General features: G+C 39.3%; 1 protein-coding gene across 1 annotated transcript in view; it reads right to left on the reverse strand.

The window, feature by feature from the left end:
* Positions 1–26,083, reverse strand: part of DNAJC1 (DnaJ heat shock protein family (Hsp40) member C1) — a 190,381-nt gene extending 164,298 nt beyond the window's left edge. Inside the window, exon 1 of the mRNA XM_052651016.1 lies at positions 25,579–26,083. Coding sequence (XP_052506976.1) covers positions 25,579–25,797 — 219 coding nt within the window. The 5' untranslated portion in view covers positions 25,798–26,083. The remainder of the gene's footprint in view (positions 1–25,578) is intronic.
* Between the last annotated feature and the right edge of the window lie 1,151 nt (positions 26,084–27,234).

Raw genomic sequence — 27,234 nt, forward strand, 5'->3', positions numbered from 1 at the left:
AATAAAATTCTGAATGAGAAACGGTTTTCAAAAGTACAAATTATTAATTTAATCCAGCAAGTATTTGTGTGATTTAAAGAAGTACAGATCTCTCTTCCTGTTTCTCTTCTGAAACCTCTCTGGAGCCAATTTTGATCTTGAGTTTAGAAGTGATCCCCAGTGCACGGGACCAAAATGACACATACCCAGAAGACAACAGACAGTTATGATGATTTTTTCACATTAAATGAAACAAATACACATTAATACACCCAATATAACATTTAAGTCAAGTTTTTGTTCTAGTACTGACCCTACAAACAGTCCTTATATCATTATAGATCTCCACATCCCCCACCTGAAATAATAAGGAATGATAATCAGTCTTTTCTCTAAATAAATGAAGAAAATACTTTTCAAAGTGACAAGGGAAAAGATCCATGCCCAAGTTATTTTTCTACATTCTGTACATCAAGTCAACATTTAGATAATACAAAACTGCAAAAGCTTTCTTTTTAAATGATGTCTAGTTTCTGTATAGGAGTATTTGGATTATTTTGTAAGTTAGATAAGCATCAAAAGTTTTCTTTCTAAAGCTCTTCTACTTCAAGACTTTCCACCTTTCTCTTTCCTCACCAACCAAATATTAATTCAGTATTTTTATTAACTTTTAATAGGTAATACAATATTCAAGAAGACTAAAAAATATAAAATATGAAAGGCCAGTAGCCACCTGGAAACACATCTCCATTAAGGGAGAGAAATTTTAATAGGGAGTGAAGGAGAGAAATAAAACAGGCAAACTCTCCAGGAGTTTCCATTAGGTTGTGAAGCAAGATTTTGTTGTACTCACATACTGATACAGTAATTTACGAAATTCAGAAAGTCTCTCAGTAAAGTGGGAAAGTCAATCAGCAAGTGAAAGGATTGACTCAGAACCTGGTCAGACTGGGCTAAGCAACTTCTTAAGGTTGAAGTATGTTCAGCCGAACTACACAATGCCAGAGCACAGGTAGGCCTACTGTTTACACGCATCACAGAGCAGTCCATCAGCTGACTATATTTCGTCTAGAAATGCAACCAAATTTATCTCCTCTCTATTAAAGGCAGGCATTACATACTTCTTTCAAAGATTCCATAAAACCAGCACAGTGCCAGGGACTAATAGAATAGATGGGAGAATGGAAGAAGATACACGAAAAAGGGAAAGGAATATAAAAGACTATGGAAACATATACAAAACCAGACCAAAAGCACCTTTCTAAAACATGAGAATCTGAAGGCTAAAGTACTACAGACATCACAGGGCCATCTTCTATTCAAAGACTCTATCAGAAACATCTACGGCTATAGGAAAATGCAAATATCAACTCTGGTTAAACACTGTCACTGAAGTGCACTTTTGTTAGCAATCAATTGCTAAGTTTATGGCATGTGCTTCTTTAACTTGAACTACCTTCTATGTGATTAGTAGAGTGGTATGGTGTCCTTATACTGCAGAAGTTGTGTTAGCCCAATTTGATCTCTAACCAGCTCATTCATTTTTTTAAATGGAGATGAGCTTTCTTGCAATTAAAGAGAAAGCCTTAGCAACTAATGAAGAACTTTAAAAAAAAAAAGCTAAAAATTCACAGAAATGCCTCCCTTTAATGTAAGTAGTACCTAGTTTGAGCCATCAGAGAAGAACACCTCATGGCTCAGATGGTAAAGAATCTGGCTGCAGTGCAGGAGACCTGGGTTCAATTCCTGGGTTGGGAAGATCCCCTGGAGAAGGGAATGCCTACCTGCTCCAGTATTCTTGCTGAAGAATTCCATGGACAGAGAAGACTGCCAGGCTACAATCCATGGGGTTGCAAAGAGCTGGACATGACTAAGCAACTAACATGTAACAGTACCTAGTTTAGTAGCTCTGAGAACACCTATGATTTCAACTGTGTAAAGCTATCTGATGAAGCTACGAATATTGTTGAAGAAGCACATTTCCTCCATTTTTCAACCTATAAATCAGTGAAAAGCATTCTTCTCTGAATCATATTTTGAATTTTTATTCAAATGACCTAAAAAATGTACATTTTAAATAACAGAGCAGGAACAAAAGAGTTTAAGAGAGTTCTAAAAACTGGCTGACTATGATGCTGGATACAAATGCTGGTGGGAATTAAGTAGTGCTTATTATAAAGTTCCATCAGTTTTGAGGGATCTACTCAATCCTACTTCTCCTAAAAATCTGTTACTTTTAAGGGGGTGATTTTGCAGAAGGAGAAGCCTAATATGATATTATAGCAAAAATAACTGGAGAAGGCAATGGCACCCCACTCCAGTACTCTTGCCTGGAAAATCCCATGGACAGAGGAGCCTGGTAGGCTGCAGTCCATGGGGTCGCTGAGAGTCGGGCACAACTGAGCGACTTCATTTTCACTTTTCACTTTCATACATTAGAGAAGGAAATGGCAACCCACTCCAGCATTCTTGCCTGGAGAATCCCAGAGACAGAGGAGCCTAGTGGGCTGCCATCTATGGGGTCGCACAGAGTCAGACAGAACTGAAGCAACTTAGCAGCAGCAGAAATAACTGTTAATAGTTCTGGTCCACCTGGACAAAGTAGAAAATAATGGAAAGCAAATTAAAGACAGAATTCTAGTCAAGAGGAGATCCTCATTTGCTTTGAGGATCTCAAGGCTTGATTTGTCTCAAGGCTCACTGATGTAACTCAAGTCAGTCAAAAACGCATAATGGATAAAAGGACTATCAATCTTCTCTTGCTTACCTACTATTCTGAGCAGAGTTTGTTCTAGGCCTTCAATTCCTTGACTGTTTCTGATAATAATCAAAACTTTCCTCTCCCATAGCTTTTGATTTTCATTATTCTGAATTGATTTTTTGTCTAATTCCCCAGCTTACCTTTCTCAGAATCAAAACATAACAGATTTATGGGACTGGAAAGTCCTTAAGTTATCTAGTCTAAACTTCTCTACGTGAGGAATCCCTTCTATATTGTGTGTTACAAATATCTATTAACCACAGTGATAAATAGTGTGCTAAAAGCTAAAGCTGTAAACAACAAAAAAGACACAAAATCCAGATACTAACAAACCATATGTGTACATATATTTCCTAGTCTGTCCAATGAGCAATACTAGACACAAGGACATCGCAGAAGCAACAAGCACACTTAGTGCCCATATTTTGGTTTCTAAATATTAGTCTTTAATAAAAAGAACCAGAGCTCCTCGGAGAAATGACTGATGCCAGGGCTGGGGTATCAAAAGTGCAAGATAAATCTGGAATATCCTGTGTTGCCAGAAAATAAACGCCCTGAAAAACAACATGGATACGTGAGACAAAGGACAAGGGATCTGATGTGAAGAAGTTCTTAATGGCTAAATGTGGTATGAGTAAGAAAATAATGATAGTAATGGAGCATAACCCATAGATTAAAATAAATATTAATGAGTCCACAGTGACATAAGTAACTGACCAAACAGTGAGAAGGGATAGCTCTTGTGTATAGTATAATGAATAATGGAAACAAACAAACAAACAAAAAATCACCATTTGGTAAATACCATAGTAGCATGGTAATGTTGACCACAGGCAAGAATCATCAACAGATGCTATAATTACTGGGCAAAAGAATGATGAAAAATAAGATATCTGCATTATCTTTAAGTATTTTCCCACAAGAAAAATAACAAAGGGGAAATAGTACTAAGCTGGTGCAAAAGTAATTGCTGTTTTACACTGTTGAACTTTGTCAGTCAGTATTGGAATACAGTCTTAAATAAATGTGGCTGTGTTAAACATCATTTTAATGTACATTTCTCGATTTGTTTTTTGTTAATTACTTATTACTTGCTGTGTATATTTATTTTAGACTACAGAAATGATGTTTGACAAAAAGCAAATTTGAGCAATTTTTTATTCGAGTTCAAAATGGGTCGTAAAGCGGTAGAGACAACTTGCAACATCAGCAACTCACTTGGCCCAGGAACCGCTAACCAAGGTTCACTGCACAGATGGTACAAGAATTTTTGCAAAGGAGATGAGAGTCTCAAAGATGAGGAGTAGTGGCTGGCCACTGGAAGTAGACAATGACATTGAGAGCAATCATCGTAGCTGATCCTCTTAGAACTACACGAGAAGTTGCCAAAGAACTCAACATCAACCATACTACGGTCATTCGGCATTTGAAGCAAATTGGAAAGGTGAAAAAACTTTGTAAGTGGGTGCCTCATGAGCTGACTGGAAATCAAAAAAATTGTCGTTTTGAAGTGTCATCTTCTCTTAATTCTACACAACAACGAACCATTTCTTGATCAGATTGTGACATGCAGTGAAAAGTGGATTTTATATGACAATCGGTAATGACCAGCTCGGTGGCTGGACTAAGAAGCAGCTCCAAAGCACTTCCAAAAGCCAAACATGCATCAGAAAAAGGTCCTGGTCACTGTTTGATAATCTGCTGCCTGCCTGATCCACTACAACTTTCTGAATCCCACTGAAACCATTGCCTCTGAGAAGTATGCTCAGCAAATTGATGAGATGCACTGAAAACTGCAATACCTGCAGCCAGCATTGGTCAACAGAAAGGGCCCAATTTTTCTCCATGACGTTGGACCACATGTCATACCAATGCTTCAAAAGTTAAATGAACTGGGCTACAAAGTTTTGCCTCATCTGCCATATTCACTTGACTTCTCGCCAGCCACTTCTTCAAGCGTCTCAACAACTTTTTGCAAAGAAAATGCTTCCAAGAGTTCGTCAAATCCTGAAGCATGGATTTTTACGCTACAGGAGAAAACATTTCTCACTGGCAAAAATGTGTTGATTGTAATGGTTCCTATTTTGATTAATAAAGATGTGTTTAAGCCTAGTTATAATGATATAAAACTCATGGTCTGAAACTGCAACTACTTTTGTACCAATCTAATAGCCTTACAATGAAAAAATTTGGCACACATAACCAAGAAATCAAAGTGAACCTCATCTGTAATGTGACAACATGGGCCTGGTGATATGTTCCACTGAAAAGGGTACAATGTCACTTCCACAGTATTCATGCAAAACCTGCATAATCTGAATTTAGTTAAGGAAAAACATTAGACAAACCCAAATTGAGGGATGGGTTTCTCTGATGACTCAGTGGTAAAGAAACTGCCTGCCAAGTGGGTTTGATCCCTGGGTGGGAAAGATCCCCTGGAGAAGGAAATGGCAAACCACTCCAGTATTCTTGCCTGGGAAATCCCACGGACAGAGGAGTCTGGCAGGCTACAATCCAGGGGGGTATAAAGAGCTGGACACAACATAGCAACTAACCAACAACAAGTTGAGGGACATTCTAAAATATAACTAATCCAATTCTCTTGAGAAGTATCAAAGTCAAGAACGACAAAGACTAAGGAACCGTCCCAGAGTAGAGAATATCAATGAGATAAGAACTAAATGTTATGATTCAGGACTAGAAAAAAAGATGCTGGTAGCACAACTGATGAAATCCGAATAAGATTATTACTATTATTAGTTAATAATACTGTGAAAGTGAAAGTCACTCAGTCATGTCCAACTCTTTGTGACCCCTATACAGTCCATGGAATTCTCCAGACCAGAATAGGTGAAGTGGGTAGCCTTTCCCTTCTCCAGGGATCTTCCCAACCCAGGGATCAAACCCAGGTCTCCCACATTGCAGGTGGATTCCTTACCAGCTGAGCCACAAGGGAAGCCCAAGAACACTGGAGTAGGTAGCCTATCCCTTCTCCAGCAGATCTTCCTGACTCAGGAATCAAACTGGGGTCTCCTGCATTGCAGGCGGATTCTATAACAATACTGTGTCAACATTAATTTCCTGATCTTGATCATTTTATTAAGTTATGTAAGGCATTTGGGAAAACTAGCAGAAGGGTATAAGGGAACTCTATGCATTATTTTTGCCACTTTTTCATTAAGTGTAAAATTATTCCAAAATGAAAGATCGTAAGTAAACAGTTTATGTATCTCTTGATTTTAATATTCAAGGTCAGAGATCATACACCCCCTTAGCCTTTCTTTTTCACATTCAATATGTTCTTCATTGGACAAGATGCCCAGAACTACTACTATACTATAGCTCCACTTTTAAAAAGCTCCATTTGTTACTAGGAAGGTACATAATATACTGTTTTAGATTGCTTTATATTTCTCACTTTGTATGATCAAGAATGTATGTTAATGCAGCCTAGAACTGGTTTTTAAAAGCAGATGCATAATACTGTTGGCCTGAGGCCTGTTTGCGATCAACTAAAACTTCAGCATTTATCTTTACTAAAGACAAATTAGATCTTCCCATTTTATACTTGTGCAAAAGTTGGTGATGGACAGGAAGGCCTGGTGTGCTGCAAATCATGGGGTCGCAAAGAGTCAGACACAACTGAGCGACTGAACTGACTGACTGACTGAATTGATTTTTAAAAGGAAAATATACTGAATTACCTTTTTCTGTGATTATTTCCACCCTTTTTGTTTCTGCTCATATTTTACGTGTAAGGGTACCAGTTAGGTTATTTTGAAGCACAATTCTAAAACTCACTCACCATGTACTAAATACATACCATTCACAGTGCACTATTACAAATTAAGAGTCTATACAAAAATCTGCCATGGAGTGGTCATATTTGATTGGAAGCGTAGGGAAAATCTTAATAAAGGGATTAAATTTAGGCTAGATTTTAAAGAAGAGGTAGCATTTCAATAGTAAGAAATGATACAGAATAATGGTTATAATTTTTGAACCTAAAAGACAAGCGTGTAAATCCTAACTCCATCAATTATTAGTTTTGGGGAAGTCTTTGAAATTCCATTTCCTCACTGATTAAATATCTAACTTGACAGAATTGTTTTAAAGATTAAATAAGATAATATATATAGTTAAGCAGGAAGCAGAAAAATGGGTGCAAAAGAACGAAGCTGGGCCCTTATATTACATGATACACAAAAATTAACTCAAATTGGGATCAAAGGTTTAAAGGTAAGAGCTAAAAATTGCAAAACTTTTTGAAGTGGGATTTGGCAATTACTTCTTGGACATGACACCAAAAACACAGGAAACAAACAAAAAAAAAGATAAATTTGGACTTCATCAAAATTTAAAAGTTTTGTGCATCAAAGGACACTATCAAGAGAGTAAAAAAAAAATCCCTGTTCACAAATCATGTATCTGACAAAGGATTAATATCCAAGATATGTCAACAACTCCCATAACTCAACAAAAATACAGTCCCCCCAAAATGGGCAAATTATTTGAATAGACTTTTCTCCAAGGAACATATAAATACAGTCCACAAGCATATGAAAAGATATTCAACATCATCAATCATTGAGAGAAAAGGATACCACTTCTTATCCATTATGAAGACTATTATCAATAGATAAATAAATGCTGGTGATACTCTGGAGAAAATTAGAACCTTTCTTCATTGCTTGTGGGCATGTAAAATGATGCAGCCATAGTGGAAGAGTTTGGCAACTCCTCAAGAGGTCAAATATAGAATATCATATGATCCTATAATTCTACTTCTAGGTATATCCCAAAAGAATTAAAAGCAAGGGCTCAGACAAATACTTATTCACCAGTGTTGAAGGTGGCATTACAGTTGACCCTTCAACAATGTTTGGTGGAGTTGGGGAGGTGTGTGTTTAGGGGAATGGATGCTCTGAGCAGTTAAAAATCTATATACAACTTATACTCAGCCCCCACATTGGCAGATTCAATCAACTATTTGATTATGTAATATTATACTATTTACTAATGAAAAGCATCCATAAATGAACTTTAGTAGTTCAGACCCACGTTGTTCAAAGGTCAACTGTATTTACAATAGCCAAATGTGGAAGCAAGTTTATCAACAAATCAATGTATATATTCCACAAAATGTGATGTATACATTTAATGGAATAGTATTCAGTCATAAAAAGAAATATGATTCAGGACATTCTACAACATGGATTAACCTTGAAGACTAAATGAAACAAGCCAGACACAGAAGAATAAATATTCTGTGACTCCACTTATTACCACTTATTACTCCACTTATTACCACTTATTACTCCACTTATTACCAAATTCAGACTCAAATTGAAGAAAGTAGGGAAAACCACTAGACCATTCAGGTATGACCTAAATCAAATCCCTTATGATTATACAGTGGAAGTGAGAAATAGATGTAAGGGCCTAGATCTGATAGATAAGAGTGCCTGATGAACTATGGAATGAGGTTTGTGACACTGTACAGGAGACAGGGATCAAGACCATCCCCATGGAAAAGAAATGCAAAAAAGCAAAACAGCTGTCTGGGGAGGCCTTACAAATAGCCGTGAAAAGAAGAGAGGCGGAAAGCAAAGGAGAAAAGGAAAGATATAAGCATCTGAATGCAGAATTCCACAGAATAGCGAGAAAAGATAAGAAAGCCTTCTTCAGCGATCAATGAAAAGAAATAGAGGAAAAGAACAGAATGGGAAAGAATAGAGATCTCTTCAAGAAAATTAGAGATACCAAGGGAACATTTCATGCAAAGATGGGCTCAGTAAAGGACAGAAATGGTCTGGACCAAACAGAAGCAGAAGATATTAAGAGGTGGAAAGAATACACAGAAGAACTGTACAAAAATGATCTTCACAACACAAATAATCATGATGGCGTGATCACTAACCTAGAGCCAGACATCTTGGAATGTGAAGTCAAGTGGGCCTTGGAAAGCATCGCTACAAATGAAGCTAGTGGAGGTGATGGAATTCCAGTTGAGCTGTTTCAAATCCTGAAAGATGATGCTGTGAAAATGCTGCACTCAATATGCCAGCAAATTTGGAAAACTCAGCAGTGGCCACAGGACTGGAAGAGGTCAGTTTTCATTCCAATCCCAAAGAAAGGCAATGCCAAAGAATGCTCAAACTACCACACAATTGCACTCATCTCACATGCTAGTAAAGTAATGCTTAAAATTATCCAAGCCAGGCTTCAGCAATACGTGAACTGTGAACTTCCTGATGTTCAAGCTGGTTTTAGAAAAGGCAGAGGAACCAGAGATCAAATGGCCAACATCCGCTGGATCATAGAAAAAGCAAGAGAGTGCCAGAAAAACATCTATTTCTGCTTTATTGACTATGCCAAAGCCTTTGACTGTGTGGATCACAATCAACTGTGGACAATTCTGAAAAAGACGGGAATACCAGACCACCTGACCTGCCTCTTGAGAAACCTGTATGCAGGTCAGGAAGCAACAGTTAGAACTGGACATGGAACAACAGACTGGTTCCAAATAGGAAAAGGAGTACGTCAAGGCTGTATATTGTCACCGTGCTTATTTAACTTATATGCAGAGTACATCATGAGAAATGCTGGACTGGAAGAAACACAAGCTGAAATCAAGATTGCCGGGAAAAATATCAATAACCTCAGATATGCAGATGACACCACCCTTATGGCAGAAAGTGAAGAGGAACTAAAAAGCCTCTTGATGAAAGTGAAAGTGGAGAGTGAAAAAGTTGGCCTAAAGCTCAACATTCAGAAAACAAAGATCATGGCATCTGGTTCCATCACTTCATGGCAAATAGATGGGGAAACAGTGGAAACAGTGTCAGACTTTATATTTTGGGGCTCCAAAATCACTGCAGATGGTGACTGCAGCCATGAAATTAAAAGACGCTTACTCCTTGAAAGAGAAGTTATGACAAACCTAGATAGTATATTCAAAAGCCAAGACATTACTTTGGCGACCAAGGTCCGTCTAGTCAAGGCTATGGTTTTTCCAGCGGTCATGTATGGATGTGAGAGTTGGACTGTGAAGAAGGCTGAGCGCCGAAGAATTGATGCTTTTGAACTGTGGTGTTGGAGAAGACTCTTGAGAGTCCCTTGGACTGCAAGGAGATCCAACCAGTCCATTCTAAAGGAGATCAACCCTGGGATTTCTTTGGAAGGAATGATGCTAAAGCTGAAACTCCAGTACTTTGGCCACCTCATGCGAAGAGTTGACTCATTGGGAAAGACTCTGATGCTGGGAGGGACTGGGGGCAGGAGGAGAAGGGGACAACAGAGGATGAGATGGCTGGATGGCATCACTGACTCGATGGACATGAGTCTGAGTGAACTCCGGGAGTTGGTGATGGACAGGGACGCCTGGCGTGCTGCGATTCATGGGGTCGCAAAGAGTCAGACACGACTGAGCGACTGAACTGAACTGAACTGACTTATATGAGATATTTGGAAAAGGAAAGTTCTTAGAGATAGAAAATATGTTAGAGGTTACTAGGGCCTGAGAGAAGAGGGAATGGGTAAGTCATTTTTAGAAAACAGATACCGTTTCTATTTGAGATGATTAAAAAGTTCTAGGAATAGATAGTGAGGATGGTTGTGTAACATTGTGAATATTTTTAATGCCAATTCTTAAAAAAGGATTAAAATGGTAAATTTTAGGTTATGCATATTTTACCACAATTTTTTAAAAAAGCAGCTAGCATGCTCTACTCATATAGAAGTACTCATATAGAGTACTTTTGGAGGTGGAAGAAATTTTAGGCAGTCAATAGTATGAGCAAAGTTACTGAGGTAAACAAATATATACATATATGAGGAAAAACTTTTGAAATGATATAGTTAAAAACATCAAAAAGTGGTTTTCTTTGGATTTTTAAAATTTCCCTTTTCTTTACTTTTACATTAAAAAAAGTAATAAAACCTATTTAAAGAACAAGTCCTCATACAGGTAAGAACAGTGTATTTGAGATATGTTGCATGAAGCTAACATCCATTGACACTCTTTGATTTTAGTACTGTCCACCAAGTTGGTTACAAAAATGTTTTCAGTGAGATTAACCCTCACTATCCTATTTTTTGTTTTGTGCATTTTGAAGACCACAAGAGAAGATAATAGGATTCACATCCAGAAAAAGACAGTCTTTTTAAGAGGTATGCGATTGGAATATATTTAAATCATCAAAAATAAAATTACCTGTATATATCTTCAGAACCATTCATTTGCTCCAGAAGTGGTTTTTCTGACATGTACCTGAGTTTCAATAACTATTTCCCCACCTGGCACAGTTGAATCTAACTAGATTCAAAACAGAGCTCAGGACTCTCCTCCGAACATTTCCAGTAACAGGGCCATATACATCACTCTGAAGAAATGGACCTACTTATTACCATATTCAAAACTTGTCGTATCTGATGATTTTAGAAATGTTACTTGCCTGTTTTAGCACCCACACTTGGATCAAGCCTAGGAATAGTGAACAAAGAGGGACACAACTGAATGATTTACTGTTCCTTTTAATGCCTAACTAACAGCTCTTATACTGCTGTGAATAATAGGCCTAACTATATTTCTGGATGACAAGTGGTAAAAGGCTCTTAGATAAAAAGAAAATGGCATTAAAAATAGTAATGATTTTAAAAGAAGTGCAGCTTTAAAAATATTCAGGAGTCAGAGTAGCACTGCAAATACTTGAGGGACCTCCTCCTAAACCCTACTCTGAATATGTATCTAGAGGAAATGAAGAGAAAATCTTAACCATACAGCCATGATCAAAACTAGGCAAGTATCTCTGAAGACAAAAACTAATGGAAACCTGTAGCCACAAACAGAGCTTAAGCTAACAGCCTGGACTCCACACCTGTGACGTAGGCAGAAGAAATGAAAAGTCTGTTCCACAGAGCAATGAGGACTGAAAGTACTTCTACAAAAGGCCTGGGGTCAGAGCCAGGATGATGCTGGAAACCAAGGGGTGCAGTGGGACTCCACCACTCGTGGAAAAAGGTGTAAAAAGTTGAGAAAGCCACCGCCTGAAGCTACAGCTCATAAAATATTATGTATCTGAGATATTAAGAGAGCATAGTTTCTGCACAACAGCTGAAACCAGGCCAAGCAATCTGCAGGCTTGGTATCTGGATCTGCAATGGCCTCAGGAGGGAGCCCTAAGCTGCCTATGTAAGACCTGAGGCCTGTCTAGGTACCTCAGGCAAAGAAGTAAAAGCCACTACAGAGCCTCTAGGGAGGATAGGTGAATAGAAAGGAGAGAGAAACACCCACTCAGGACAGACCTGAAAACTAAAATTCTACCTAAATATAACATTTTAATTGTGAAAGAGAAATTATTTCCTTTTCTGTTTAATTACCTATGTGCCATTCTTCATAAAAACCTGAGTCTAAAACATCTTTATATCTTGATAGGTTTGACACAGACACACAACCTGCACAACTGTACGCACGGGTCTCGCTTTGAGACTTCTGGGCACATTATCAGAGTGGGCATACCCGAAAGCATCTTATGTTTACAACGTTCAGAAATTTCCTGTTGCTAACTTTGATGAGCTTAGAGAATTATTTATAGTAACCTCAAATCACACTTGGTGTAGTTCCAAGACAACTGGAACAACAGTGGCTCGGGTCTTCTCCAGGGTAGATTTAATACATACCTAAAGATTATGACATCAAGTAGGCTTCTCAGCTTGCCTGCATTTAAAAATCAAAACAAAAACCCAACTTTATTGAGGTATAAATGCTATACAAAGAACTGTGGTTTGTTCATTTTTTAAAAAATAACTACTGTTGTGGAGAGAATCAAAAGGTAATTATTTCTCTTGTGCATTTTATTTTAAGGCATTAAAGAAAATAACTTAGAGGAACTATATATATGTATTCAAGGGTACTCCAAAAGAAGACAGTAAATAAAGTTGAAGGTGGGTGTAAGAATTATGATTTTGGGCTTTACATAAGAATAAAATTTCTGTTGAGTACTTTCATCAAAAACTTAACAGGTTGTTTCATAATCCCTCCCACCATTGTTAGCCATAAGTAGAATGGATGATCATCTTCTGGGAGAGCTACAGAAAGAGACTGCTACATGAGGAAATAGGTTAGATATTATTGAGGTCTCTTTTAACTTCAGGATTTTATATAGGTTTTTAATTTTTGTTTTTCCCCTTAGCATAGTTTTTAGTATCTCTGACTCCAGTGCAATTTCTTTCCTACGCTGCTGCTGCTAAGTCGTGTCAGTCATGTCCGACTCTGTGCGACCCCATAGATGGAAGCCCACCAGGCTCCTCTGTCCCTGGGATTCTCCAGGCAAGAACACTGGAGTGGGTTGCCATTTCCTTCTCCAAACCATGAGAGTGAAAAGTGAAAGTGAAGTCGCTCAGTCATGTCCGACTCTTAGCGGCCCCATGGACTGTAGCCTGCCAGGCTCCTCCATCCATGGGATTTCCCAGGCAGGAGTACTGGAGTGGGGTGCCATTGCCTTCTCCGTCTTTCCTATGCTAGGAATATTTAAAACAATAATAGCCATGTATAAGAACCACTAATATAATGATCTACTTCCTTTCCTTACTTGTTTACAAAATTACCAAGGAAAAGGGGAAAAGATCAGCAATTAGTTATCAGTCCAAAATAAAGCAGTATGTTTAGGAGCTATGTGGTGGTGGCAAAGGGGGCTGGCCAGTGGACATGAATGATTTTGGAATCCCAAATTGATAGTATAAAGAGCAAAAAGAATGGCACAAATAGAACTGCACCTGGAAATCCCTTTTAAAATTATTTAATGAAAGATACTATAATAATCAAAATAGATGACAGTAGAGAATGTACTGAATATTTCATAGCTAATAATGTATCTGACGGGTGAGTTTCAGAGTAACTAGGGAGACCAGGCAACCTCAAAGTTAAAATTACAAAGTAGGAACACTGGTGATTTCCTGGTCAGAGTGTCATTAAAGACCTAACATATTAACTTAATAATACTTTAAAAAATTACAAAAAGTAACAGGCAAGTCAGCAAAAGCAAATGACCAATTTGGATGAAGCTGATTTTTGAAAACACCCTCAGCAAACAGGCCTCTACATATGGACCTTCTGAACCCACTGTCCCGAGAAGAGCAGCACAGACTACACTAACAGCCTTTACAGGCCAAAGAGAAGAATGGGTAAATCAGACAGAATAGGACGATGATATCTAGCACAACTGGAACAATCTAAAAACAAAGCAAAACAACAACTACCATGAGTTAAAACACAAAAACAAAACTTACAAATGATGTCCCTGACAAAATGGAAACAGCAATCAGTGATATTATCCAAAAATATGTAGATATATACAACACAGAAACGTTCATTCTCTAAGGCTGTGATATCCAATGTGGTAGTCATTAGCCATATTTGAACACTTGAAATGTGTCAGTGTAAATCAGAAATCAAATTTTTTGAGTCACTTATATTTAAATTTTTTTAATATAATTTGCTTCAGTTACTGTAAAGCTTTTTAAAGTATGTTTGGAAGAGCCTGAGTACATGAATCTACTTGTTAGCTGCACATTCTATGAAATCTCAATACAGATTAAGTATTTTCAGTCAAAATTAAATATCCAAATTGAAGTGTGCTAAGACGTATAAAGTGAAAATATATACCAAATTTTGATGTCTTAGTAAAAAGCCAAAGTGTAAAATGTCTCAATAATTAAAAAAATATGTGAACACAAGTTCACATATTTTTGATACATGAGATTAAGTAAAATATATTAAGATTAATTTTACCTGTTTCTTTTTTACTTTTTAAACGTGGCTTTTAGAAAATTTTAAGTTATATATGTGGCTTGTGTATTATGTATCTATTGAACAGTGCTCTAAGAGATCAATGACTTTAAAATGAATGCCATCTGTCTAAAACCTGAAATATGTGTCAGTCAGGATTTGTAAGTAAAATACTTCCTTATCTTCTAGTGTCACAAAATATTACTTCAGTCTACTCAGAATTTGTGTATTTATACATTCCAAAGACATGTGTATCCTCTTCATACAGAAGATTGTTACAAATCATTAAACTATTGCTCTGAGTTACTACAAACTGGGTATGCTTAATGGTCATTCCACCATCCAGAGTAAGTAACCAAGTAACTGAAAGACACTAATTCAATGATGTCTTTTAAATCTGGATTCTCTCACCAATATGGTAAGTAATGCTTTTGGTTCTATAGAGCTAAACAACGATCTTTAGTAGAGCAAAGATCTTGATGAGAGTAATTACATAGGACAATTTTACATTTATATCTATACACATATATATACAGGCTTATAAATTTTCCGTAGAAGAAAAACACTGTAACTGCCTGCCTTCACAGTGCTCTTCCAGCCTTATCCATACCATGGCATTTCAAAGGAAATTACATTTGAAAGACACTCAGTTAACTTAAGGCTGCTCCAGGGAGGGCATCAATGTCCCAAGACATCGGCTTACTGCACATCACCAGGAGGCCTGGGCTCAAAGGGCCTCGCTAAACACTGCAAAATATCTCTGACCCATACTTTGTTTTCATCTGATTTCTGTTTTATTCTTACTTATGCCTACAGTTGTGAAAATACAACCCCTCAACATTTTTAACAACAATATACAAAAAAGGCCACAAGATGGAGATATTACTCCATCAGAGTATCTGTACTGATGTGTTGTTTTTTCTCCCCATGTACATTTCCCTCTCTCTGTCTATGTCTTACTTTCTCCTTCAGTGATATTCTCACTTACTGTCTCTATCCCTAACATTTATACTGGTTCCTCTGCCACTCTGGCCTTCACTAGCATTATTAGATAAATATAATGAGTACTTTTATGACCCTTATTTTAAATATTAAAAGCAGGCAGATAATTAGAATAGTTTAAGCTCAATATTTTCCCACCTCTAAAATTAAATTAATTTTTATTTATGTATTTTTCTCCAATAGGTAAAAATTCTTTTAAAAATTTGCTACCTGCCAAGTAATAAGTACTCCAAAAGCCATTTACTGGAATACATTCTGCTACTTTGTAAGGCTACATATTTATTGGGTTGGGCAAAAAGTTCATTTGGGTTTTAAGATCATATAGAAAAACCCAAGAGAACTTTTTAGTCAACCCAATACTTCATGTTGATACCCCTCCAAACTTCCCTGGAATTCTTCTTTGACAACAGTCCTCAAAACAGTTTATGAGCCTTACTGGAAATTTATTTTCAGATCTCTTTATCAATCCAAAGGGTACTTACCCCAGCTTGTTAACCCAACTTAGTCACCAAGTTTGGCTCCAAATAACTATTAGCCATAGGCAAAAATCAAATTCATCTTAAAGATGCACTGTTAATGAAGACACTGCCAAATATGTTACAGGCTTTGAAAGCAATTCAAAATAAGTTTCAACAATGTTTTGGGAAGTGGCAGCACTGTTGAAAGCCTGTGAAGCTTTCCACAAAAACTACAAAAAGTCACACTAACTCTGTGGAACTACTGTAGAACTACCCAGCGTGACAATCATCTGAACAGTATGACATACTTAAGTACGAGCAACAATTTCCAGTCACCCTACATTATACATACATATAGTCACTTCCTTAAATCAAATTTAATCACCAGTATTAACACAAAACACTACTTCATGTCAGAGAAGAACCTAAAGACTAATCTTGTATCTCTTAACTAAAAGTTGGGAGCTGAAAATAACTGCTAATAAGCTTTTCTTTTTTCATTCCCAAAAAGTCAGAGGCTTCTTTGTAACTGGTCAAGGGATAGTGTTCTTAACCTGATCCATTTTAATGGTATGAAGTCCTTCAGTATTGGCTAGAAATATAAAGTATCTACCCTCCTTAACAGGCATGTATATAAACCCTAGGATTTTTCTATGGTCTGTTTAGATGGTCCCAATAAACGACAAGAAAAATTTTTCTGGTTTTAACTCCTTTTGACAGCTGCTCACTACACGTCACAGTGGGGTCTCAGGTAGAAAATTCTTGTGCTTTCTATAACCAGGAGTTGCATGTATTCCAGAATTTTTTTAACTAAAATTTAAAAATTACACCCTTTTAGAATTCTAGTGTTTGCCCTCAGCGGCATTATTCAGTACTAGTTCTTTTCCATTTTAATACTGCTGCTTATACCATGCCATGTCCTTCATTTAATTCTTGATCTTAGACTCTTTTACTATTTAACTGAAATTCTATTAGCTGACTGTGTAGCTGCACATAACTTTATGCCCACTGCCTCACTGGCACTAAAACAGGAGTCTGCCTGTTAATGAAGCACATTGTTTTGTGCATATATTCTCTCTAAACAGAAATGTTGACTACAGCATGCCCTTGCTTTTGCAACATGTCTGATTACATATGAGATTCCAGTTGCTGGATGCTGGTAATCAGAAATGTTAAGTGAATGAGTCCTAACCTTATTTAATGTAGTATTAAGGAGAATGAGACACAAATTTTAGATTAAATTTCTAATTAAACCCTAGAGACACGATTACACAAAAATTTCAGTAAATATAAGTTTAAAAAAATTTAGCTCTTAAAATGGCATACTATGATGTTACTTAAAACATAATCATATTTTACATCCATTAGTGTAGGACCCATCTTTCAGAAGGCGGTGTTTTGATGAAAATAAAGAAAGGACTATGGATTCATTATAAAAGGGTATGGGGTCTCGCTTCACCCAATTGGAAGTCTCTTTCCACTTCAACTCCTTTACTTCCATCTCTGCACACCTCTATACAAGAAAAGCTTTGGAGTTGTTTTTAATTCTGGGTGAAATTAATTAATGTCATCATTGTTCAAATAGACCCAGTAAGGCCTGACTTAGAAAAAGATTCCCAAGACCATATAGTAGCAGTCTGCAGAGCATGTAGTTCATTGATAGAAAACATAGAGCTGAGACTAGGCGTTTTATCACCTGGTGTTACTTACAACTGCCACAGAAGTTCTCCTCTCCGCAGTCAAGCCAAGTATCTACCCTCACCTCTATCCCATCCTGTGTATCATTCCCAACAATGAATAAAACATACGATGTTGCAATTCACATCACACCAATCACTGGGTAAGGTGGTGACTTTTATGAAAAGATTTTAGAATCTATCTCTATGAATAATAGCAATAAAGTGAAAAGAAAGAAGTGAAGTCACTAAGTCGTGTCCGACTCTTTGCGACCCCATGGACTGTAGCCCGCCAGGCTCCTCTGTCCATGAGGTTCTCCAGGCAAGAATACTGGAGTGGGTTGCCATTTCCTTCTTCAGGGGATCCTCCCAACCCAGGGATCGAACCCGGGTCTCCTGCATTGCAGGCAGATGCTTTATCCTCTGAGCTACCAGGGAAGCCCCTGGGAAGCCCCCTGGGAAGCCCCCTGGGAAGCCCCCTGTGTATCATTCCCAACAATTAATAAAACATACGATGTTACAATTCACATCACACCAATCACTGGGTAAGGTGGTGACTTTTATGAAAAGATTTTAGAATCTATCTCTATGAATAATTGCAATAAAGGACAATTCCAATTTCCCCGTTCAGCTTAGGGTGTGTCTATGAATAATAAAAGACAAACTGGGACTTCCCTGGTAGTCCAGTGGTTAAGATTTTGAGCTTCCTAGGGCAGGAGACCTGGGTTCCACTCCTGCTCAGGGAACTAAGATCCCACATGCTGAGTGATGTGGCTAAATAAAAGACAAACTATTCTAGGATTGTTCTCGTAATTAGTGTAAAGGTGAGGTGAAAGAACTTCCTTGGTGGTCTAGTGCTTAATAATCCTCCTGCCAGCGTAAGGGACACGGTTCAATCCCTGGCCTGGGAAGATCCGACATGTGGTGGTTGTTCAGTCCCTCAGTCATGTCCGACTCTTTGCAACCCCCTGAACTGCACCACGCCAAGCTTCCCTGTCCTTCACCATCTCCCAGAGTTTGCTCAAACTAAGTCCACTGAGTTGGTAATGCCATCCAACCATCTCGTCCTCTGCTGCCCCTTCTCTTCCTGTCTTCAATATTTCCCAGCATCAGGGTCTTTTCCAGTGAGTCAGTGCGATCCCATAGACGGCAGCCCACCAGGCTCCCCCGTCTCTGGGATTCTCCAGGCAAGAACACTGGAGTGGGTTGCCATTTCCTTTTCCAGGAGATCTCCCCTACCCAGGGATCAAACCTAGGTCTTCTGCATTGCAGGCAGATTCTTTACCATCTGAGCTACTGCTGCTGCTGCTAAGTCGCTTCAGTTGTGTCCGACTCTGTGCGACCCCATAGACGGCAGCCCACCAGGCTTCCCCGTCCCTGGGATTCTCCAGGCAAGAACACTGGAGTGGGTTGCCATTTCCTTCTCCAATGCATGAAAGTGAAAAGTGAAAGGGAAGTCGCTCAGTTGTATCCGACTCTTAGCGACCCCATGAACTGCAGCCTACCAGGCTTCTTCGTTCATAGGATTTTCCAGGCAAGAGTACTGGAGTGGGGTGCCATTGCCTTCTCCGTGTGATCCGATAGATGTTGGCAATTTGATCTCTGGTTCCTCTGCCTTTTCTAAATCCAGCTTGTACATCTGGAATTTCTTGGTCCACATACTGTTGAAGCCTGGCTTGAAGGATTTTGAGCATTACTTTCCTAGCATGTGAAGTGAGGGCAACTGCACAGTAGTTTAAACATTCTTTGGCATTGCTCTTTTTGGGGACTGGAATGAAAAGATCCCACATGCCTCAGAGCAATTAAGCCCATGCAACACAGCTACTGAGCCCGTGCTCCAGAATCCATGAGCCACAATTACTGAAGCCATGTGCCTAGAGCCCATGCTCCGCAACAGGAAGCCTGTGCACAACGCAGAGCAGCCCCCGCCTGCAGGAACTAGAGAAAGCCATGAGCAGCAGCAAAGCCCGAGTGCAGTCAAAAATGATTTAAAAAATAATACATCTTTTTTTTTTAAAAGAAAAGAACAGCATAAAAAGAAAAAAGAAACAACTAAAAGAGGATTTCTGTTCAATCAGCTCTAGACTATGTGGCAAGAGTTTCCCAACGAACTTGCTTTTTCCCCATAAAGTATGTCCAGGCAATTTCCACTAAACAGTGTGTACATAAGAAAAACCAATTTCACAATAGTCCAATCTGAGGCAAATATGTATACAACTAAACAAATATTTATTCAGCTCTAACTCTATACATGATATGCTTTACATCAGAAATATAAATGACTAGAAGTTTATCTACCATTCCAGATTTTGTATTATCTCTTTCTCCAAATTAATAATTTTGGACTCTACAATGAAAATCAGGGAGTGATTATTACATGACAGATTTCTAAGGGAACAGACTCACTAGAAACAGACTGAACTATATTCAACTAACACCACAAGCTCAGTGGAATCTAACACAAGAATCACTGGAGAGAACTGATATAGTATGGGTTCACCACTCATTTATGAAAGAAATCTTCCTCTTTATTTCTAAAAAGCACTGTGCCGGGGTTTGAGAAGTCCCTTTTAATGACTCTGCACTTTTTCCCCCACCCAAAAAACTGAACACACAGGTCAGGCAAATAGAGATCAAACAGCACCTTTACTGATGAAAAGCTTTTGGTGAATTGAGATTGTGTATGAGAGCCAAAGAGGCTTGCTAGCAATTTTTGCCCTTCCATCTCCATCCTAGGCATTGAGACAGTACACTCAAGAGAAAGTCTGGCCCAGATAATAACTCTCTTACTGGTCTAGGGCAGAGAAGAGAATGAGCCTCATTACTTAACAGCTTTGTAATTAGTTAGCTCTCCCTAATCAAAGGGCTTCCCTAGTGGTTCAGACCATAAAGAATCTGCCTGCAATGCAGGAGACCCGGGTTCAATCTCTGGGTCAGGAAGATCCCCTGGAGAAGAGAATGGCTAGCCACTCCAGTATTCTTGCCTGGAGAATTCCACAGACAGAGGAGCCTGGTGGGTACAGTCCATTGGGGTCACAAAGAGCTGGACACAACTGAGTGACTGACACACCCCAATCTGAGGAAAGGCCATCACCCTCCAACAAGGTAACTCACTCATCCATGGAAAGATGTAAGAGATGGGTCAAGAAATCAACAGTGTTTCTTTAAGGAAGATGCTCCCCTTGAAGATACATATATAGGATAAGTACAATGTAACTGTCCCTCCCTAATACAGGCTGCTACTTTGTGCATTTACACATCTGTGTATCTGAAATACAGACTGGAAGAGCTTAAAAGATTAATTCTGATTAAAAACCTAAAGTCCAACATTCTGTAAACATATGTCACTTAATAGTTTTCCTCTTTTAATCAGGTTTCAGTGTTCATCTAAATGTAAGGATGCAGTTACTTAAAAATTTATAAGAGAAAGAGACACATTTTCTAGTTCTATGAATAGAAATCTGTAATGATTGGTACCAAGTACTCTGATTTCATCAGAAAGTAAACACTGCAAAATTTAAGATAACATAGCCTGTTGAAATTTCTATTCAAAGATTTTTTTAATGACTATGGAGTACTTATTGTTGGCTAGAACCCTGTACAAAGTATAAAGAAAGTCATGGTCCCAAAGACAATGAAAAAAAAAATGCAGAATTCCCATTGACCCCACAAGAAATACAGGTGTCCAAGGAGTAGGAGCTATTAGAGGAGATATAAATATCGTTTGGGGATCTAGAATTTTAGTTACTAATGAAAGATATAAACACTTTTCCCCTCTACATTCCTCTAATCTTCTACCCTGTATCCTCTAAAAAGATGCAATATCCAAATACAAAAGCCTTGTGGACAATTAAAGTCATTCTAAAATACAGTGAGCCTCTGGCATGTCACCTGCAAACATCCCTCCACTAAAAACTTCTGGAATCCCTGTGAAATCTTTTAGAACCAACTTGAAACCTAGGAATACATTGAAAGGAATTCCTTTGCTTTATGAGAGCAATAAAAGGTCATATATTAATAAATATAACCCATTATATAAAAACTGTCAAGCAATTACTTATTCAGTGAATTACTGTTTAGTTTTAGTTACCATGTTTATATTTTTCTTTCAGTAAATATTTAAGTGTCTGCTATGAAGTAAATAAAGAAAATACCGTTTGTCCTAAAAATGAGGCAACTAACTTCACAAGGTCATAAGTGAGTAAATGGTTTGGTTCAAGTTCTTAAAAGGCACTGATTATTCCAATTATAGATTTTAGGGAGTGATTGAGCAAGTTACTTCAGAGCTGGTGGAAAAGAGGATAAAATGAACACCACATTCAGCCTCTAATCATCCCTGGCGTTTAGTTCAGGGTATGGAGATTGCAAAAAGATTTTTCTATCAGTTGTCTCCAACTCGGCCCTGTTCTTCTCTCCTTACCCCAATCAACTAATCTACTGATCTCATCACACCACTGAAACAGCTTTAGCAGAGGTAGCTAATGACCTCCACGCTGTTCAGTTCAACATCTAGAGGTCATCTTATTTGAACTACCATCAGCATTTAACCCAGCTGATCGCTTTCTTCTCTTTAAAATACTTTCTCCAACTGAATGAAAAAAGACGATCTTTTCTTGGTTTGCCTCCGACTTCACTGGCTGTTCCGTCTCCATTTCCTTTGCTGGTTCCCCTCATGGTCCAGCTCCCAGATCCCTCTTTTCTCTTTTTTTACCTTCACTCCCCTGGTGACACTAGTGGCAAAGAACCTGCCTGGCAATGCAGGAGACGATCCCTGGGTCAGGAAGATCCCCTGGAGAAGGAAATGGCAACCTGCACCAATATTCTTGCCTGGAGAATCCCATGGACAGAGGAACCTGGCAGGCTACAGTCCATTGGGTTGCACAGTGTCGGACACAAACTGAAGCAACTTAGCACACACATCCCTGGTGAACTTACCTGGTTTTGTGACTTTAACTTACCTACAAAGTGCCAGGGACTCCTTAATTTATTAACTACAGGCCAAATCCTTCTTACAACTCCAGACTTGGATACCCAACTGCCTACACACCACCTCAACCTGAAAGTTTATTAGACGCCTCAAATTTAGCATGACCAAAACTCAATTACTGATTTTTCCCCAAAACCATACCTACTTCTATTCCCAGATTCTCCATCTCCAAAAGCGACAAGTGCAATTAGACAAAATATTTATTGACTTCCTGAGGTTTAGAAAAAGCTTTCCAATTATCTTCAACTTATCAGTACTCCCCCCCATTTTACATGCAAACAATCAGCAAAATCCTGTCAACTCTATGTTTGAATTATATCCAGAATCTGACCACTTTGCACCACATAGGTACAGTCTATATTTTACACAATTATCCAATAATTAACAACATACATATAATCTCCAACTCAATGAAGTGATCACCTTGAAATTTAAGTTAAATCATGTACCTCTTCTGTTCAATCCCCCACTCCATCCCCAAGTTACTTATAATAGCCAAAGTCCTTATAATGATGTTCGAAGCCCTAGGAGTTTGTCCCCTGACCAGCCATGACTCTAATCTCACCTACTGCTGTCCTCACCATATACCCTGCTCCAGCCACACTGGCTGACAAGTCATTCCTCAAATACTAAGCAAGCTCCAAGAGCTCTGCATTTAATTGGTTGCCTTCCTTGAATGCATTTATCCACATGGCTCATTCCCTTACTTCCTTCTGAGGCCTTTTCTGAGCATCTGACATTTATATTTACTTGTTTGGTTGTTTACTGTTTCCCCTTACCAAAATGTGAGTTTTGTTTGAGTTCAGGGGTTTTATTTTATATACTGGCCAATTCCCAGTGCTTAAAATTTAGTAGACATGAACTAACTCTCTGTTGAATGAATGACGACCAAACTGATTAAATGGATAGAGCCTGGTCACCACTTCTGAGTAACCTACCTACTTAGCTCTGGTTCCTCATGTCTGGCGAGGCAAAAGAGATTGGCTGTCTCTGGCCTGAAAATTACACATTATAGACCTAAGACAGGCTGCATTTGTCTCTACCAAATATTTGGTCTCCTGAAAGTCTTCCAAGAAAATTAGGAGTCAACGTAAAGAACCTGTTTCAATCAGGGTCTTTGCTTAGTTAAAATAAAGTTTCTTCTGCATTCTTTTCAATTTCAAAACAACTGGGTAGAGAAACACAGATGAAAACAATTTTCTGGATCCTTCTACTCAACTTCTACCTCCACATGGAATCTTCTCAATTATCTATGCTTATTTTCCCATCTTCGCCCATATAGTTAAATGCTCTGGTTGTCCACATTACCTAATTAACTGCAAATTTAACTGCATGAATTTATAAATGAAAATTCTATGAGAGACTTCACATGCAAGCTAGATCACATATCTAAAATTCAAACCACTGCTACTAAGTTTCTATATCCTCTTAAAGGGGCTCTTAAAAGGTTTCCTTGAGTAACTAGAAAATATCTTTCAAAATCTTTGGATAGGTTAAGCGTGAGACTCTACCTACAGAATTTAATCAATTTAGGTAAATTCTAATAAAAAATATTCTCAGTATTAAAGGCGTTCTTAAGAGTCTTCAGAGTTATATTTCACTAATGATTCTTACACATATTGCATCACTATTTACTTTGAAATAAGGTACACTTTGTCTCTAACTAGCAGTAAGTGGCCCAGATTAAAATAATGAATACAGACAACACGAAATTGTTTGCATGTAAGAATTTTAAGTGTGCAATGTTTAAATTACTTCATAACTCTTACAAAATTGAAACTCGTTAAAGTCATGGTGCCGCAGCAACAGCATTTTTATATTCATTTATATTTAATTGAAAAGTAAATTTCCATTTGGTGTTAAGCTCAACAGTTCACACACATTTATGATAACCTGTTGGGGCGAAATGTACATTTCACCTCTGGTCACGACAAGCGTGCCCTGAATAACAGTTGTGGGTAAACATTAAAACCTTTTTGCCCCCTTACTATTCAAAGCATTTTTATGAAGGGCTCAATCAGAAGGTCTCAAATTCTTTCACTGCATAATCGTTAAACCAGTGAAATGGCATCCTCTCAGTAAGAGTCATTCAGCACTCCCAGAGTGAAAGCAATCAGAAAAAAAAAAAAAAAAGGACAAGTTCAAGTCGAGCTGAAGAAGGAAAGGAAACGAAAAGAAAAAGAAAACGATCCTGTGCTACTGGCTGAGCTCCTCTTCCTGGAGCACCCCAAGTGTCTCTACTGCCCCAGCACTTGATGGCTCCTTCTCCGACTTCCAGAACAACACGGTAGAGGCTTCAAGCTCCTGCAGATTTCTAAACGGGGCTACGAATGCCTAATCCAACAGGCTACACACATTACAAAGTACAGTGCGAGAAAAACTTCTGCAACCCAGACGCCAACTAAAAGGCATTCCTACCTTTCCGGAAAGACAGGAAAGGAGGCTCTTAAAAGGATAAGGGTAACTGGGAAGGTGAAAATTTACAGGGAGACACGACTACCTTTCCACAACCAGAGAGGCAGGAAGAGAAGGGGTTTAAGAGTCAAAGATCTACCCCCACCACTCCTCCTTCCTGCACCACAGCAGGGTGCAAGGATCTCCCCGAGAATGGCAGAGGAAAGAGAAGGGATCCTCACCCCAGGCTGGTGGCACCGTCCAGCCTGTCACGGAGACCGGAACTTGAGAAGGGAACCCGGGCGGTGAGGGACTGGGGAAGGCAGGCCGTTCCCTCTGAGGCAGGTTAGAAGACCGTGGTCAATCGGACAGAGGACGGCAGCCGAGCCCAGGACGACCAAGTTTTGCCCCGCGAGCCCGGCTCCCTCGGAGAAAACCTGGTCAGAGCCCGCCCCACCCCCTCCTTTCCGCCCCGACCTGCACGTTTCTGCCCAAGAGATGCAGCCTTCGAGCGAGCGGGCGGCCCCACTTACCTGCTGCACCCCGAGGAACTGGTAGAAGTTGAGCTGCACCTCCTCCACCAAGTCAAATAACTCCAGGTCTCCGCTCTCCCAGCCGTGCGCCGGCCCCGCGGCCGCCAGCAGCAGCAGCAGCAGCAGCAGCGGCAGCGGCGGCCGCGGCGGTGGGAACGGCACGAGTCCCGGCCGGCGGCGCGGAGGAAGCCGGGCCAGCCGGGAGCAGGGCGCTGTCATCGCGCCGGGCTCGGAGAGGTCAGCCGCCGCGCAGAGCCGTCGGCCGAGACCCGGGGACGTGGCGGGCAGAGCAGACAGTGGGAACACTGCTTGTCAGTCAGAAGCACGGGCAGCCGCCCCGGAGTCTCCCGCCCAGCGCCCGGTCCTGGACAGAAGGCAGGGGCGGCGGAAGACGGCGGACGCTTCGTCCAGTGAGAGCGCGGACGGAGCCGCGGGCGGCCCTACCCTCCACGGACCCTCACCCTTTACCCAGGCCTACAAACAGCTGGCGAGCCAGCGCCGGGCGTTTAGGTAGCTCGGCGAAAGGGGGAGAGGCTTCCCCTCGCCTCAGCCTATCCCAGGCCTCGCTTCCGGTGACATCACGTCTCCTAGCAACCGCGGGAGAGGAGGCGGGGCCGGAAGTAGGGTAGCCGGAGCCCCAGACCTGGGCCTCAGCAAACCGCTGCTCTCCGCGGAGCCATACGGCTATTGGCACAGATTAAGGGACGTGAACAGTTACAGACATCGCGCATCTATCTGGAACGTCCCACGCATCCGTGAAACAGCTACCTTCTTATCCTCCCCCAGATATTGAAAACTAAAAGCATATTTGAAAACTGAATTTTTGATTACAGCCTCTGTTTCATACATTTCATTATTCCATCCCCCAAAATACAGGAGGAATTGAACCCAGGGCTTGAAACGGGCAAATCTAGTGAGGAGTCTAAAGTTTCCTTTTAAGAGAGGTGAAGAAGAGATAAAATTTGAACCAAGACAAAAAGTATACTTCTAATAATGAAATAATATTTACAGGCATACTACTACAAAATAGACAAGCAGGTAGAAAGTAATAAACATGACATTCAAAATCTTAAGGGTAAGTGAAGCTGATCGACGTTAGCCCATTTACAATTGGTGCTCTTTTCCCAGTTGACGTCTATTATTAAAGACATTTAAGCTAAAAACCGTCTCTCTTTCCCACCAATGTCTCATTTCCTATTCTTTTTATCCCCTCACCACTATTGCTTTCTTTTGTGTGAAGCTTATTTTCTTCTTAGCTTTCTCACATTTCTCCTCCCTGACTCCCTACTCTTGCTGAGGAAGTAGAAGGGAACAAATAAATCCTTGTATAACTCAGGATGCTTTAGCAGTTTTGAGAGTTTGATCTCCTTTTTCTCATTTTGGATCCCACCAGTTGAATTAAGCTCAATAGGATAATAATAAAACTTTCATAGTAAAAAGTGTTGTGTTTGACAGAGATTAGAAGAACAGTATCCAGGAGGTAAATCTTACTCAAATCCTTTTATTACTGTAGAGTTTAAAAAATATTTTTAAATAGTTATGAATGCTTAAAAATAATACAATATAATGCTTGAATTAATCCTATTTTAAATTCATTGTGAGGCTTAACTTTCAAAGATACAAGAACAGGGGTATCTTAGTACTCAAGGGCTGCTC

This window comes from Budorcas taxicolor, chromosome 13, assembly GCF_023091745.1.
Source record: "Budorcas taxicolor isolate Tak-1 chromosome 13, Takin1.1, whole genome shotgun sequence".
Lineage (NCBI taxonomy): Eukaryota > Metazoa > Chordata > Mammalia > Artiodactyla > Bovidae > Budorcas > Budorcas taxicolor.